The sequence below is a fragment of the Talpa occidentalis genome, unplaced genomic scaffold (assembly GCF_014898055.3).
Source record: "Talpa occidentalis isolate TD23 unplaced genomic scaffold, MPIMG_talOcc4v2.1 talOcc4.18, whole genome shotgun sequence".
In the NCBI taxonomy this organism is placed as follows: Eukaryota; Metazoa; Chordata; class Mammalia; order Eulipotyphla; family Talpidae; genus Talpa; species Talpa occidentalis.
Window position 1 is genome coordinate 14,587,112 of NW_023601851.1, and position 18,514 is coordinate 14,605,625.

Genomic DNA, 18,514 nt, shown 5'->3' on the forward strand with positions numbered 1-18,514 from the left:
AATAAAAGCATTTCTTAAAGACATGAGTCAATTCATGTGTGAGAAGACCCAGGTGCTTCCCCTTCTCTCTCCTGTGGGTATTTCATCCTGGTTTTTCTCCCTCCCCCTCCTGCCTCCACACTGCCCCGTCCCACCTCCCAGGCCAAGGAGGGCGCACAGCGGGTGGTGGTGACTTTCCAGCTCCCTGTGTACAGGGCTTGTCCTGGCTCTGACAACGGGGCCACCCCCAGTCCCCGAAGCAGTCAGGGGAGGTGATGGTGCCTGAGGAGGTCCTGACCACACAGGGGTAAAAACTAAGAAATTGCCTCAGGCACCCTCAGTGTCCTAATTGCTCACCGGGATGTGCTACAGGACAACACCAATTAAGACAGTGAACAACAGAAAAAATATATGCCCTTGTCCCTATGGAATAAGGGCCCTGGTGGCTGGAGCCCCCAGAGAACAAGCACATGGAGACCAAGAGGACAGACAACAGCTCCTCAGGCCCCTGGTCCTGCAACTGAGTCATCCCAGCGGCCAGAGGCTTAAATATTTGGAGATTTCTGAGGAATCTACAGTTACCATGCTGGGATTCTAACATTGTATCCCATGATGCAAAGATTCCAAGAGACGCCAACTCCACAGGACAAGTGGACTTTCCTCACAGGCTGTGGGGGCTGTGCTGGCGTGTGTCCGGGAAAGTCACTTGGGTTAAGGGGATGGTGCTAAGTGACGGAATCCAGAGTTGGAAGAGACCCAGAGGCCCTCCAGGGTGGCCTGGACCCGAATGCGGAGCTGACCCAGTCACCAACGTGCCGGGCAAGACCACAGGCGCAGGGCACGGGGCAGCGGCCGAGGCGGGTGAGGCCTGTGGTGCCGGGGTGGTGGGTTTGGAGACGCTGTGGCTGTGCAGCTACCCCCTAGGTTGTGTGCACCCCGTCATGCAATGTTACCTCAGCGATGAAAAGATTAAAAAAAATAAGTTAATATTTCTTAATCATTTTAGAATGAGAAAAACTATATCAAATCATTCATTTTACAAATAATTGAACTTAAATATCTAAAGGGATATTGTTGTTCTCTGATGCACAAATTGCTCTATTTAACACCAACTTATTCTAGGACGAGTTTCAATGGATTTTTTTCCCTTTAATTGAGACTGTAACACTGATGGAGAACTTAATCGCTTTGTGACCTCATTTAGTGTATTTATGACAACTGCTGAGTTGTGCGACTGTCAGGAACGCACACCACATCGAGCACACTGAGCCGAAAGTGTGTTCAATAACAAGGGAAGTCATAACTCCTGAGGAGAGAGTAAGGAATGAAAGGACACTTGAGATAAAACAATAATGCTGAGAACTGAAAATGCTGGTGTTACACTTTCCAGTCCCGAAACAGTAATGACATACACGTGAGTCAGGGAGAAGCCCACGGGCTCTCTGAGGGGCCATTTCCTGCTCAGTTTAGCTCTCGCTGGACATGGTGGTCAGCAGTGGTATCTGACCACCGGTGGACATGCATCTGGCTCTGTCAGCAGGGCTGCTGTTGTCTTGTAGGCCATAATGCCCGACAGAGATGCACCCCGTCTCATGTCATCACTGCAAACAAGATTTAAGTCTTTCAAGACTTTTACATCTATGACTGGAATTTGTCCCACATTGTTTTGTTGTTTCAATACAATGTGACCATTGGGTCCTGTAATAATTATAACATTTCATGTCACAGCTTCCCCGATCTACCCACCAGCTCCTTCTGTCACTCCCCACGATCCATCGAGAAGAGAGCTCAAGCACAACATTCGAGGGTCAAACCGTAAAGAGAGAGCAGGAATGTCACATAGCACAGGATTAACACCTCCCTCACTTACGTGTGGGCGATACTGACAGAACCCGCACCCGGGGCACCAGGGCCCTGGGACCGGCAGGGACAGCCACACACACAGACCGTCTGGCTCAGCCCCGGAGTAGCCTCCTCTCTGGACAGATGTGCATGAGTCTGAGGGGGAGAGAGGGGCCAGGAGGGACTCGGGGGTGGACAAGCCCATCCTGCAGGAGGGACGTGTGGGTGTGACCCAGGAGGAGACTGTATAGGAAAAAGTTTTTAAGGCATAAGAGATGGGAGGAAGGTTGTTTGAATGGCAAAATAACAAATGGAATTACTTAGTGCCCAGGGGTCCAGCAATCCCAGCTCAGGGAGTGTGGAATTGTAGGGACTCCAGTGCCCGGAGAAGCGTGACAGGGATCTGGACATTAAGACAAGTCATTTCAGGAGAGGCTGTGTGCTGCAAATGAGGAAGACACAGCTACATAAATCTCTCTTGAAATTTTGGATGTTAGAGTTTCTCTAAATTGAGTGCTTTGAGGATACAGTAAATGAAAGATTTGAGGGGAGAGAATGAGCTCACAGTCCCTAAGGCTTGTTGACAGTTTAGCTTCTTGGACATTGTGCTGACCTCGGCTGTTTGAAGATGGGAGAGGAGATGGGACAGCAAGATCGGGGCACAATGTAGCAGTGCTGGTTGCGTCCTGTTGTTTTATTGAAAGAACTGGGAAGGCTACGCTAAGGTTCTGATGGGGTGGGCTGAAACTTCATAGCCTTCAGTGCCTTTCATGGACAACATTGCACATGAAACAGTGCATAGCTCAGCAGAGCACCACTCGGGCGATGAAAGGTGCTGAGGCTCAAGGGATGGAAGGAATGATGATGGTGTGTCCAGAGCCGTCTGGAGCATGTGTCATGTTGTGCATGCTCGTGATGAGTTAAGTTTTAATTTGCCATTTCACCTTCTGAGAAACCACTGCATTTTCCTGTAAATCACGAGAGACTGGGAGGTACGATGGGAGGAGCTACCACGGTATAAGAAGAGAACCACGAGAGAGTAGAGAGGATATTGCGAGAGGAGTAGCGAGAAGGCCAGGGAAGATAGAAAGACAGGGAAAAGAAAGACATGGAAAAGTAAGAGAAGGTAAAGAAAAAATAAAGAAGCAACCGCTAGCGTCAAGTTGTCTCAAGCCCCTCATTTCAATACTCAGTCCTTTTTTCGTGCCTACGAATCCCGCGGGTCGGGACAATGGTGAATGGATGGTGAGGTTATCATATAGACACGGACACTTAGGTCTAACATGGGGAGACTGGACGGTGGCATTTTATTCCTCTTTGTTTATACAGATGATGGCCACAGGGGTGACCAGAATTCATCCTCCTGGGGTTCCCCACCCAGGGGACCATGGGCTTCCTGCACCCGCTGCTCTTCTCCCTGGTCTACCTGTGCGCCCTCTGGGGAACGGGCTCATCATCCTCATCACCACCCTGGACCGGCACCTCCACACCCCCATGTACTTCTTCCTGAGGGGTCTGTCCTTCTTGGACCTCTGCCTCATCTCAGCCATGGTCCCCAACTCCATTGCAAACTCTCTGAGGCACAGAAGCTCCATCTCCTTCCTGGGCTGTGTCCTCCAGGTCTTTATGCTGGATTTGTCAGCAGGTGCAGAGCTGACCCTGCTCACGGTGATGAGCATTGACCGCTATGCTGCCATCTGCCAACCCCTACACTATGACATCATCATGAGGAGGGACAGTGGTATGCAGCTGACAGCTGTGTCCTGCCTGGGAGGGGGTCTTGATGCTGTGATGCACACAGCTGGAACCTTCTCCTTGTATTACTGCGGGTCCAACATGGTCCATCAGTTCTTCTGTGACGTCCCCCAGTTATTGGCTATTTCCTGCTCAGGAAATCTGATGAATGAACTTGTCCCCATTCTCATTAGTGTGGTGTTGAGTATCTGTTCTTTTATTTTCATCATTATTTCCTATGTCCACATCTTCTCTGGTGTCAGGAAGATCCCATCCACTGAAGGGAAGGCCAAAGTCTAATCCATGTGCCTGCCCCACCTGCTGGTTGTGGTGCTGTTTCTCTCCACTGCATGCTTTGCTTACCTGAAGCCGACATCAGGGACCCCGTCCATGTCTGACCTGGTCATTTCTATGTTCTACACAGTGGTGTCCCCCGCCTTTAATCCCATCATATGCAGTCTGAGGAACCAAGCCATGAAGTCAGCGGTGGTCATGCTGTTCAAGGGGATACTCACCAAAATGTGAAAACTCTACTTCTCCTTTACAATAATAGTTACCTTGTACAGCTCTATTTCCAATAGTTCTTAATATTTTAATTCAAATATTTGTTTTCCAAGACTTGAATATTTGCAGTACTTTCTAAACAAAAATAGTGTGAAGGAGATGCAGGTTTTCCATACTCTCTTCAACTCACAAATGCACCGTCTCCCTCCCAAAGCAGCATGATTCATCAGAATCGTGAAGTTTTAACCAAGGATGTGTCCACTTTGGCGCCTCGTCTGGGGCTTCCCCCTCGGTGTTTTGCATTCTGTTGGTTTGTGCCAATGCATCGTGACAGACACTCATCATCATCACAGCACCCAGTGCGACTCACCAGTCACCCGACCATCTGCACCCTGCCGCTGTCACCCTCTCAACCTGCAGACCACTGATCTTCCCCCTGTCTCCATCGTTCAGGTGTTTCCAGAACGCCATGGAATTGGACAGGTCCAACTTTTCAGTTCGACTTCTTCTACTTCGCAGAATCCAGCTCAGCTTCCTTCACTTCCTTCTTAGGCAGGGAGCTCCCTCCGCTCTCACTGGGTGACAGCCATCCTCTGCGTGCCTGGCCACCATTTATCCATTCTGAGGTGTGACTCACTTCCTTCCAAATTTTGGCAAGAAGAATAAAGTTATCGTAAACACTTGTGAAGCTTTGTGTGAGTGTAGAAGTTTCTCCCGCATTTTGGCTAACACAGAGTAAGTGAACACTTGACCGCGAGGTGAGAGACACTTCAGTTTCCTCAGACCCCCATTAACCTGTCTTATAAATGTGTGTCCAGTGGGCTTCTTCCTATAGGGGACATGTGAGAGGCCCTGATGTTCCTTTCATCATTAGTGTGTGGGGTTCGGTTTCTGGGCAAGTGTGTGGGGGCATCTCAAATGCCCTCTGCTGTTCTTGGTGATGGACGAGGGGAAAAGACTTTCAGCAGCCTGCTTGGCCGATGCCTGCTCTTTGGAGTGTCTAGTGAGCTTACCGGCCCCTCTGGTGGAACGGTCTCTGTTCTTTATTTTTTGTTTGTTTTTTGTGAGACCCTCGCCAGAGGCCGGGCATCGAACTGTAACTGCAGAGGCTGTAGGCAGCCTTGCAGCCCAGCGCTTAACCGCTGTGCCCCCAGGGGAGGCCAGGAACTGTCTTGGTTCTTGTTGAATCCTACAAGCATTTGCTTATTTTGTAAGAAGGTCTTTTCTCAGGTGCATCTTTGGTAGGTATTTTCTCACAGAGTGTGGCTTTTTTCTCCTCTCTTGATATTTTCCTCCCCAGGTAAGTTTTTAATTTTCCTGAACTCCAGGGTATCATTTTTCCTTTTCATGCTTCATGACTTTGGAAATGTATCTACAAAGAATCACTGCACTCAAGGTTACCTAGACTTCAGGCTGTGTCAAGTCTGTGTTTATGCTATGGTGTTTTACATAAGGCCAGTGATCCATTTGGAGTTAAACTTTGTATAGGTTCTGGTCAAATCAATGTAATATAAATGAAGGGGATATCATAAAATTAATTGAATAGATTCAGAAGGAACAACTGGCAAGACACATCATCCATTTGATCAGAAAAAAATCTTCTAAATAAAATGGGTATAAGAAACAAGTACTAACAATTAATAAATCATAAATGACAATCCATACCTAACATAATAGTTGGTGGCAAAAAAAAAAAAAAAACCTGTAAGCTCTTCCTCTACGGTCAGGAGGGAGACTGAGTGGCCTCTCTCACCAGTGCTGTTCAACCTGTTGCTGCAGGTCCCACCAGAGGGTTCAGGCAGGCATGAGACATAGAGGGTATCCACACTGGAGTAAAGTTGTTCCTTTGTGCAGGTGACATGGAGGCAGACGTGCATGCCCTGATGACTCAAGCAACAAAATGAAAATAATAAATAGTGCAAAGTTGCACACTACAAAATCACTGTACAAATTTCAGTGGTTTTTGTACACAGACAAAATCTATCTGAAAGAGAAATAAAGACAAGCCCATTACAATGACATTAACAAGAATAAAATACCTAGGACAAGTTTAATCAGTGGGTTAAACACCCACACACTAAGATTTTCGACAGCAATGAAATAAGTTAGAAAGGACAAAGCAATAGGAAAACATACTTTTCTCATGGATCAGAAAAATTAACATTTTTAAAAAGGTCATTATCCATAAAGCAATGTACAAATTCATATAATGCCTATCAAATCCCAGTGGCATTCTTCACAGAATTAGAACAAAGAAATCCCTAACATTTGCAGGAAGCACAAAAGATCTTGACTAGCAAAGCAATTGAGCAATAAAAGCAAAATGGAGGTTTTATGCTCCTGATTCAAACCATGCTACAAAGTGATAGTAATCAAAAGAGCACGTTGTTGGGAGGAAACCACACATGGATCAGTGGAACAAGGCCCCACACATAAATATACACATAACTCTTGCAGCAATGACTAATGGGAGTCTCTTCAATAAATGGTGCGGAGAAGTCTGGACAACCACATGCAAAAGAATGGAACTAGACCATTATCTCACACTATATACAAAAGTTAATAAATGCACTTATTATTTTAATATAAGATATAAAATGATAAAATACAGGGAAGAAAACATAGACTCTTTGACCTCAGCTTCAGAGATGTCTGTGTGGATTCAAAGCCACCAGCAAAGGAAACAAAAGCAAAAACCAGGATTAGATCAGAGCAAGAATTCCTCCACCACCAACATCCAAAGGAAAAAGTCAACTTACTGAATGGGGGGAGCTATTTGCAAACCACCATTCCACCAGGGCTTAATAATCAAGAAATATAAACACGCAAACAAAGTGTCAACAAAAAAACAAACAACTCAATGGAAAACAGACATAAGATCTACAGAAACACTTGACCAAAGACGAAAGCCCCCCAGAGCTGGGAGCACAGACTGAATGGGATGTGGCCCCGCTCTCCAGGCCAGGCCGCTCCAGGTCCTGCACAACCCACAGTGCACAGGTCTTCTGTTCTTGAGAAATTAATAAAGTTTTGACTTTACTAATGCATTTCCTTTACTGTGTGTTTTGAAAGGGTATTGAAATTATCTTCAGCAGTTGATGTAAAATGAGGTTAATCTAAGTTTGTCATAAATGCTACCGTAACATCTGTGTCATGTTGAAATATAAGCAGATCTACATCGAACCCATGAGAACCCATCACATATGCGTTTTAACAGACGTTGGGATGCTCAGCGGATAACACCATACACGCCACGGAATTTGGGGGAACCACAGAGTTCACTTATCACCCGTGCACCCACCTCCCCACAAGGAAAGTGCAAAGACCATGCACGTGTGCACACCCACACACCCACATGTGCACACACATGTACACATGCACACCCACGCACACATGCACACACAGTCACCTTGAATCTAGCTAATGTTGTCACATAAATATGTCTTTAATTTTTATGAGCCTGCGTCTAACCATATTACACTAATTAAATCCATAAATAAAAAAAGGTCTTTTCCAAGAACTTTCCAACATGAAAAGCCACTCTAATCATGAGATCAAGACCCCAGTAAAGCCGCCATGCACAGAAGCCCAAAACCTATCTCATTTACTAAGGTAAAGTCAAAATGCTTAACAATAATAAGTACGCAAGCTGAAATGCAAAGTTACAGGTATTGAGAGTGGAACAAATCTCGTAAATAATATTTAAGTGACACGAAGACACAGATTTCAGAATATCCAGGCTATACCCATTAAACTTCACATCTGTTGAGTTTTTCCTTGTCTGTCCACCTCACAACCTCCCACCCATTGCCCCCTGCCTCAACCCCTGCTCCATCACCCTCCCCCAAAAGCGTGCAGTGGGTGATGGTGACTTTTCAGCTCCCTTTGGGTGTGGCACATATTGTGGCTTTTAAGGACGGGCAGCTTTTAAGGCTTTTAAGGAAACAAAAGCAAAAACCAGGATTATATCAGAGCAAGAGCATGAAGTCTGCTGGGCCACAAGCAGGTCCCCCGTGGCCGGTCAGTAGAGGGTGATGGAGACTGGCAAGGAGTAAAAACAGACCTGTCCTCACAGGGGTGAAAACTAACAAAATTGCCTCTGGCACACTCAGTGCCCTAATTGCTCACTGAATGTGATACAGGACGACCCAATAAATACAGTGAAGTAAACACACACTTTCCCTCTGGAGGAAGGTCCCTGAGGGCTGGAATCTGGACAGTGTCCAACACGCAGACACCAGCTCCAGAGCTCAAATAGCCCAGCCCTGAGGCCCTGCTCTGTCCATGAGGCAGCACAGGACAGTATGCAACATCCTGTGAGTGCTCAGAGGTTCCCACGAGCCCCGACCATAGAGTGAGAGGCCAGGACTCCCTCTGTCCCACCATGGGGACAACCTCAGGACAGAGACTCGTCACGGCAGCTGGAAACGCCCCCCTCAGACTGCAGGTATTCTGTTCATAAACAGTTTTCAGAATAGAAATCGTTCAGACTTGAAAGTTTTTAGATTTCAAGGTTCATTGTAGATTAGAGAAAGCACATAATCCAAAAGAGTCATTTCATAAATAATGAAAACTATTGCTTCTAGAGTTGCACAAGTTCCTCAACGATGCACTGCCGTATCATCCTGGGGTTAATATTCAATGACAGAAAATAACTTTTTTTAATTGAAAAATCCAAATATTATGAATTTTAATAGCATCATCATATTAGTAGATTTTAATATACGATGCATAAGACTTCATAACTTTGATCTGGGCACTCAGCTCAAAGAGTCAGTGTGTATAAATGTCAAATAAAATCAAAACAATTGATGCAATTAAATTGGAATTAAAAAAACTCAAAATCAAATAAAAAATACTTATAGTTAAAAATCAGAAAGTTAAGCCTTTTTGTTCTGAAATATTGCAACAGATATAAGAGACAAGTGGAAATTCAAAAACTTTTTAAAGCAACATGATCACAACTTCATGGCTATAACACTATTGGGAGGGTGGCACAGCAGTATGCTACTTTTGGACATGGAATTGGGATTTTTCCCCAACTCATCACTCAAGGATTGTTAGTGACATTAAAATGAAAACAACACAATATGATAACAATACCTGGAGAGAGATGTATCAAAAATTATTTCATCATTACAAATAGTATTTTAAATCACTCCTAAGATGTCTACATGTATAACCACCTGGTAATAACTAAATGTCTTCTAGTTTTTATTAAATTAATTGGAATTGTATGTACACTGATGTACAGCCACAAGTTTATTCCCCACATTCCCCTTAAGAGTCCTGACTCCCCAGGGCCTGCCCCTCTGTCACCCCACAGAGCGGGGAGAGGATGAGATTGGGGAGGAGGAGAGAGGGCAGGGCTGCCCAGTGTCCAGACGTCCCCACTCATGCATGGGCCTGGGGGGAGGAACAAACCCGCACCCGGGGGACCTGGGTTCCTGGGACAGGCAGGGACAGCCACACGCACAGACCGTCCGGCTCAGCCCCAGAGGGGCCTCCTCCCTGCACAGACGTGCATGAATCTGAGGGCAACAGAGGGGCCGGGAGGGACCCGGGGAGGACGAGCCCATCCTGTAGGAGGGATGTGTGGGTGTGACCCAGGAGGAGACTCTGCGGGAAATGTCTCTGGGTCCTCAGATGTGGGGAGTCAGGGGCAGGGAGATGAGGAGACGAGGGGACAGACCAGGAGGCAGCAGTGAGGCCACAGGGGCAGAAATCTGACAGAGGAGGCGTCAGGACACGCCACACAGGGACGCCGAGCCCAGATCATTCAGTTCCAGGACAGTGTCGGGTCCCGTGGAGCAGGAAAACAGGGACCCGCACACCCCATCTCCCTGCACTCCTGTCACTGTGGGGCCTCCCCAGGCAGTGTTGTGCTGGAGGAGCAGGGTCAGGCACTCCAGGGTGGGGAGGACCTGGGCATGGTCACGTGTCCTCTGGGGCTGTGCCCTGGACAACCTCTGGGAGGTATGCTGAGTGGAAATGCTGGGGCCTGGGCAGGAGGCAGGAGAGCGGGGCTGGGCGGTGGGGAGGGGCAGTCAGTCAGGCTATGAGATCAACCAGAGCAGAATAATATGATCACCGAAATGTCCCTCCTTCCCAACCCCAGATCCAGTGTGATAAAGGCACGTTTCTGGAGCTGAACGCAAAAGGCTCAACAGAGAGTGAGTGACATGGAGCTGCTTCACTCCACAGCCTCAGAGTGACCGCTGGGACACGCCTGTGACTGTTCGTGTAGGTGTCATGTTTTATTCAGCTCGATGTTTTTACACAGATCATGGCTCCAGGGGTGACAAATCTCACAGCCGTGACAGAGTTTATCCTCCTGGGGTTCCTCACCCAGGGAAACATGGGCTTCTTGCATCCGCTGCTCTTCTCCCTGGTCTACCTGTGCACCCTGCTGGGGAATGGACTCATCGTCCACATCACCACCCTGGACCGGCACCTCCACACCCCCATGTACTTCTTCCTGAGGAGTCTGTCCTTCTTGGACCTCTGCCTCATCTCAGCCACGGTCCCCAAGTCCATTGCCAACTCTCTGAGGCACAGCAACTCCATCTCCTTCCCGGGCTGTGTCCTCCAGGTCTTCATGGTGATGGTTTCAGGAGCTACAGAGCTTCACCTGCTCACGGTGATGAGCCTTGACCGCTATGCTGCCATCTGCCACCCTCTGCACTATGAGGTCATCATGAGCAGGAACAGGTGTGTGCAGCTGACAGCTGTGTCCTGGCTTGGTGGGGGTCTCTATGCTGTGATGCACACAGCTGGAACCTTCTCCTTGTGATACTGTGGGTCCAACGTGGTACACCAGTTCTTCTGTGACATCCCCCAGTTATTGGCTATTTCCAGCTCGGGAAATTTAATGAATGAACTTGTCCCTATTGCCATCGGTGTGGTGTTGGATTTCTGCTATTTCATATTCATCGTCATTTCCTATGTGCACATCTTCTCTGCTGTCAGGAAGATCCCATCCACAGAAGGGAAGGCCAAAGTCTACTCCACCTGCCTTCCCCACCTGCTGGTTGTGGTGCTGTTTCTCTCCACTGCATTCTTTGATTATCTGAAGCCAACCTCAGGGACCCCGTCCATGTCTGGCCTGGTCATTTCTATGTTCTACAAGGTGGTGCCCCCCACCTTTAATCCTGTCATATACAGTCTGAGGAACCAAGCCATGAAGTCGGCCATGGGGAGACTGATGAAGGGGAGACTCACCAAAATGTGATAAAGAAGATTAGTTCATAACTGCGTTATGAGACATTTATTTTAAATTTTCACATTATTGTCCCCTTTATAGTCTTATAATTTCATATAATTCTATTGTACAAGTTAATTATATATGCTAATTTTTAAAATATATTTACGATCACTTCATATATCCTTCTGCTCATTCACTCGATTAGCATTGATTGTTCCTCTTTTTAACACTTTGTTGCACTTTAATATTCTCCGTACAATGAAGGTCACCTAACTTCAGTGTATGTCTGCTGTTCTCCTTTTCCATGCTCTCAGCCGAGGGGCAATGGCTGGGTTTCATCTCAGTCTTCAGCAGAAGTTCTCTCACTGGGGCAGCATCTCCAGTCTCTAAGGCACTTCCCCTTTCATGTTACTGACTCTCGTGGTCACGTGTGGGATCAGGGGCTATTGGTGGGTCAGAGGCCCCTGCACTTGGTGAGTGAGGCCTTCATCGCATAAAGAAGGCCTGCGGGCCCAAGTTGGAAACAGTGATCACGACATTCTGTGGACTAAGACCCACACATGATGGGGTAGAGACCCTTCTGGAGGCTCTGGTGTGGATGTCACTGGCTTTTACCATAAACACAGCACACAGTGGACACCGGAAATATGACAGTGGCTGTGAATGCTGTTAATTTCATGTGCAGTATAATTACTAAAGATTTACTAAAATACAGTGAGTAGGGTTTTTCAAGAAACAATAAAGGAACGTTGGAAGCTATAATGGTAAAAAAAAATACTATCTGGTGGACTACGCAATATTCTAGTATTTCCAGAGATAGTTGAGGAAGGGCACTCACAACATCACGCCACACTTTCCTCGTGTGTTTATCCCCATATATTTAATTTCATAGAATTTCTGGGAATTTGAGGACAATGTCCTTTTGGCCACATTATTATGGGATCTCAGAGTGTTTACGTTTCCATGTGGAGTAGTTCAAACTAGAAAACTCATCGGATTTACATACCATAAATAACACTATCATTTAGTGTAGATGCAAAGACAAAGAATTTGAAGAAGATTTAAAATTGGGAAGTGAAATACCCAAGTGTGTGGCTGCTGTGTGGCCTCAGCTCTTCTCTGCTGACTGCATCGACCCCTGCTTGCCCATCTGTGACATCCAATGTTTGAAAATTTCACACCAAAATATTTCATAATAATATGCAGTTCTAAGTGGATATCAGATATTTAACTCATTCTCAGATATTCACGCTCTGAGGGTGCTAATCAGGCTGATCTTTCCTTCAGCCCAGGCGAGTCCCATGTGGGCACAATGTCAGATTGGAGGCAGCCAGGAACAGTTAAAAGATGGCAAAAACTCGATACATAAACTTCTAGTTTGACAACTTCCTACTATTATTTTAAATCATTGGCATTTTTATTTTTTCTGATGATAGATAACATTCTTAATATTAATTCTAGTTACTGTCATAGTTTACAGGTCAATAAAAGTTATGGGCTATCAAGGGAAAAAGTTTATGGAATATAATGAGAATTCAATGCACATATTGAATGAAGAAGCTGAATCAGACTATTATAAACATATCCTGAGACTATTCATTGCCTACAATCTGTCAGTTTTGTGTAACATAATTAATTTTTTTTAAATAATAAAACATTAACTGTTTCTAGGTTGCTTGGATTTAAACATAAAACAATTAAAACTGTTGTGGAAAATGTAATATACACTAAGAAAATAAAAGATTCCACTGAAAAAAAAAACAAATTAAAATAATAAGCCACTTCAGTGTAGTTGAAAACTTAAAAAATCAACACACAGGGCCTCCACAGTGGCACAACAGTTGAGCGCTGGGTTGTGAAGATGCCTGCAGTCTCTGCAGCACCGGTTCAATCCCCGGCCGCTGATAAGGGTCCCACATGGCACGCAGACCTCTCCTACTGACCACTGCTCCCCTCAGCAGAGTACTTTGTCAGTCTGTCTGTTCTGCTCCCCGCTCTGGTTCTGGTAAGTTCTTTCACCCTCCTGGGCTTCTGACTGTACCCAGTGCTTGTATAAATAAATAAATAAATAAATAAATAAATAAATAAATAAATAAATAAATAAATACACAAACACAATGTTTTCAACTTGTGCTAACTCAATAAATAAACCAACCTTAAAAAAAAAAAACACAAAAATCAATGGTCTTCTATATGCACAAATCAACTAGAAAAGAAGTTATAAAACAATCCTACTTATAATCACGACGTGAAGTACCATGGAGTAAACATAACAAAGGAGGTAAAGATACAATGAAAAGAGTAAGATACTGTTAACAGAAATAGAAAACACAAAAAATGGAAAGAAATTCCCTGACCTTGGCTTGGAAGAATCAACATTACCAAATGTGCATCTGACCCAAAGCAATTTACAGATTCCGTGTAATCCCAATAAGAACTTCAATGGTATTTTCCAAAGATATATATAAAAAAAAATACTCAAATATATATGGAACCACAAAGACCCCAAACAGCCAAAACAACCCTGACAAAAATGAGGAAGCATGGTGGATGCAGCACATTCCAGACGCCAGTCCATACGATAAAGCTCTAATACTTAAAGCAGCATGGTACTGGGACAAAATCAGACAGGCCGGCCACTGGAATATAACAAGGGCCCAGGAACCCACCCTCATCAGGATGGACAGTGACTCTATGACAGAGGAGCCAGAGCAGGCCTTGGAGCAGGGAAAGTGGGGAGATGGTGCTGGGAGAAGCAGACAGACACAAGCAGCAGAGTGAATCAGGTCCTGCCCCAACCCCTACAGAAGAGTAAACTCAAGCAGATAAACGCCTGTTTCCATGTGTGACGTCACCATCATCATGCAGCAAACCTAAGGATATGACACCATGAGCAGAAACCCTAAAATACTGTTTCCTAAAGATTAAAAGCACATTATCACAACAAAAGGACAATTCTAATATAAGTGCAGGGACAGGGCTGTGGTGGAAAAGAACCACAGGATACACAATTTCAGAGACGAGTAAAGTTTCTCTTCCTGAAGGGCTGGTGACCCCCATGGTCACTCACTTCTGCTGGACTTCCATTGTCTTTCCCCACCACTCCCCCTCCCTGGACTCCCTCCTGCCTCTCTCCGTGTCCCTTCACTCCCGCCTCAGGCCTTCCCTCATCCCCCTCACATCCATCCCCAGGGCCTCTCCGTGAAGGGCACACGGGGGTGACGGGGGACTGTCCAGCTGTCTAGACAGGGACTCAGGGCACTGTTATGACTGATGATGCCCAACACGGCGGACCTGACAGGTGGGGAATGGAACCTGGACATGAGGATTTGTCTATTCACGTCCATAGAGGTGTGAGCCAGACACAAAATCACATCTACACACCGAGTGTGATAATTACTCGCTGAAACACACTGCAGGACGCTCCAATTAACACAGTCAAGTAAACACATACTTTCCCTTGAGAGGAAGGTCCCCGAGGCCTGGAATATGGACAGTGTCCAACACATGGACACCAGCTCCAGAGCTCAAATAGCCCAGCCCTGAGGCCCTGCTCTGTCCATGAGGCGGCGCAGGACCGGGTGAAACATGTTGTGAGAGCTCAGAGGCTCCCCACGAGCCCCGACCATGGAGTGAGAGGCCGGGAAGCCCTCTGTCCTGCCATGGGGACAACCTCAGGACAGAGACTCGACACGGCAGCGGGAACTTTACCCCCAGACTGCAGGTATCTGTCCCCAGCCTTTTGCAGGGGAGAATCCACTCACACTTGAGGGTTTTCAGATCAAGCTTCTTTTTAGACTGGAGAACGCACCATAGTTAAACTATTCACTTTGTAAATCATGACAACTGATGCTGACGGGGCCCAAGTCGTCATGTCCCACTGCCCTGTCATCCTGGGTGAGACTCGGTGAGAGAAACATCTTCTCTTGTAATTTACGGTGCTCAAGGATACTGGCTTTTAATATATTGATCATAGGTTTTGATATATGGGAGATGTGATGATTATTGCTTCAAACCTGGGATTTTAGCTTCAGGACACTCAGTGTGTTTGGGCACTGAGTAAAATCACAACGATGAATGGGATTAGATTGTAACAAAGGAATTCCAGAAAAAATTAAAAAGTAAAATTAGTTGTTAAATTCAGAATGTTGTGCCTTTTTGCCCCAAACATTATGACAAAATGAGTCAATTAGCAAATCAATATTTTTTGCAGCAACATGTTGATGGCATCATGGCTCTGACATGAACGTGATGCTGGAAGGGTCGTGTATGACTATTTATGGACGTGAACTTGGGATTTTTACCCAACTCTGTACTCAGGGATTGTCTGTATAATTGCAAAATGAGTCACAGTATTTAAACAGGGCCTGGAGGAGTTATGTCAAGTTATTTTCCATTTTAATACGTAGTTAAGTTCACTCAGCAGATGTCAACATTTTTCACCACCAATATCCTGGTTTATTGTCTTGTTTTTATTAAATATCGGGACTACTCAAACACATGAGATTCAATTATTTTATATTACTATACTCTTCTAAAAATCCTGCCTCCCCAGGGGCTGCCCCTGAGTCACCCCACAGAGGGGGGAGAAGATAAGACTGAGGGGAGGAGAGAGGGCAGGGCTGCCCCGTGTCCAGACATCCCCACTCACACACGGGCCTGGGGGGAGGAACAACCCGGGGGACCCGGGGCCCTGGGACTGGCAGGGACAGCCACACGCACAGACCGTCCAGCTCAGCTCCGGAGCCGCCTCCTCCCTGCACAGACGTGCATGAGTCCGAGGGGGACAGAGGGTCCGGGAGGGACCCGGGGTGGGCGAGCCCATGCTGCAGGAGGGACGTGTAGGTGTGACCCAGGAGGAGACTCTGTGGGAAACGTGGTCTCTGGGTCCTCAGATGTGGGGAGTCAGGGGCAGGGAGATGAGGAGACGAGGGGACGGACCAGGAGGCAGCAGTGAGGCCACAGGGGCAGGAATCTGACAGAGGAGGCGTCAGGACATGCTGCACAGGGACGCCGAGCCCAGATCATTCAGTTCCAGGACAGCGTCGGGTCCTGAGGATCAGGAAAATAGGGACCTGCACACCCCATCTCCCTGCACACCTGTCCCTGTGGAGCCTCCCCAGACCAGGGTTGTGCTGGAGGAGCAGGAACAGGCTCTCCAGGGTGGGGAGGGGCTGGGCATGGTCACGTGTCCTCTGGGCTGTGCCCTGGACAACCTCTGGGAGGTGTGCTGGGTGGAGATGCTGGGGCCTGGGCAGGAGGCGGGAGCAGCACAACTGAGGCCATGAGCATAGCGTGGGAACTCTGTTGAGATTTTTGACAAATACGAGATTCTAATTTGTTCATGTTTTGTAGGGGACAGATGAAATTTTCAGTTTTCATCAATTTTCAGGACTTATGTGGAGAATGTAATAATGACATATTCACATGAGCTGGTAATAAATGGGCTGAATGAAAGAGCAGACATAGATGATATTAGTGTCCATAGAACTGGAAGGAAAAATCATGTAGAAAATACATTGAGTTATTATCTTGTATTGATAACCCATTCTATTTTCAATATTGGAAGAATAAGATTTTGGTTCTCTTTCCTCTTCTATACAGATGATGTCTCCAGGGGTGACCAATCTCACCGCTGTGACAGAATTCATCCTCCTGCAGATCCCTACCCAGGGGACCATGGGCTTCCTGCACCCACTGCTCTTCTCCATGGTCTACCTGTGTGCCCTGCTGGGGAACGGGCTCATCATCCTCATCACCACCCTGGACCGGCACCTCCACACCCCAATGTACTTCTTCCTGAGGGGCCTGTCCTTCTTGGACCTTTGCCTCATCTCAGCCACGGTCCCCAATTCCATCGCCAACTCTCTGAGGCACAGAAGCTCCATCTCCTTCCCGGGCTGTGTCGTCCAGGTCTTCATGATGATTTTTTCGGCAGTTGCAGAGATGACCCTCTTAACAGTGATGAGCCTTGACCGCTATGCTGCCATCTGCCACCCCCTGCACTATGACGTCCTCATGAGCAGGGACAGGTGTGTGCAGCTGACAGCTGTGTCCTGGCTGGGTGGGGGTCTCTATGCTGTGATGAACACGGCTGGAACCTTCTCCTTGTCCTACTGTGGGTCCAACGTGGTCCACCAATTCTTCTGTGACATCCCCCAGTTATTGGCTATTTCCTGTTCAGAAAATTTGATGAACAAACTTGTCTCCATTCTCATTAGTTTGGTTTTGGGTATCTGTTGTTTCATTTTCATCATCATTTCCTATGTCCACATCTTCTCTGCTGTCAGGAAGATCCCATCCACAGAAGGGAAGGCCAAAGTCTACTCCACCTGCCTTCCCCACCTGCTGGTTGTGGTGCTGTTTCTCTTCACTGGATGCTTTGCTTATCTGAAGCCAGCCTCAGAGACCCTGTCTGTATTTGACCTGGTCATTTCTATGTTCTACACGGTGGTGCCCCCCATCTTTAATCCCATCATATACAGTCTGAGGAACCAAGCCATGAAGTCGGCTGTGGGGAGACTGATGAAGGGCCAATACTCCAAGATGTGAGATATCACAATCTGTAATTATAACCACTCATTAATTCAGCTTTTCCCCCTAAATCTTACATGTCATCATTTATAAGTATAGATTTCTTGCATTAGGATTATTCCCTTGTCACAAATTCATATTCTCATAATCCTCACTATACTCCTTTTTCCTAAATTGCTGTAATCCTTCTCCCAAGCCCTCCTTGTGTGATGTTCAAAACTGAATCCAGCTCGTGGTTAAAAGCTTGTATTTGGTGTAGAAAGAGCGTTCTAGAACTCACATTCACCAACATTTACACGACATTGAGCAGTGGTAAAGGGGTCTGTCCTCAGGACCACATGGCCTTGGGACCACAGTCCTGGGGCTCGGGTCCCACAGCCTGCATGTGTCTCCACCGAGGGCCTTGTCCTCATTGATGGCAGGGGAGACATTTGAGTGGGGCCCCCCGTCCTTCACAATTCCTCATGGGGCATCTTCCTCTAGAAGTTCCTGTTGCTGCTGAAAGGACAAAGGGAATCCGCACCTGACTCTGCCAGAGGTGGACGGATAAAAGCTTCCTCGGTTAGTAGGAATCTATGAGTGAAACCTGGAATGGATGGAATGTTAATTTCTATGATGCCTGTTTGGATGCCAACGTGACTGCACCCCTCGATGTGGTGTTTTCAAAGGTCAAGTTAGATGAATTATCTTTGAAGAGCTGCTTTTCTATGTAAAAGT

General features: G+C 46.6%; 1 protein-coding gene across 1 annotated transcript; it reads left to right on the top strand.

The window, feature by feature from the left end:
• Positions 1-10,345: 10,345 nt before the first annotated feature.
• On the top strand, positions 10,346-17,803 carry LOC119250793 (olfactory receptor 14A16-like; the record flags this gene model as incomplete). Its single annotated transcript, XM_037518398.2, has 2 exons — positions 10,346-10,651; positions 17,177-17,803. Coding segments are annotated over exons 1-2 (933 nt in total), but the record flags the coding sequence as incomplete, so codon positions are not given.
• Between the last annotated feature and the right edge of the window lie 711 nt (positions 17,804-18,514).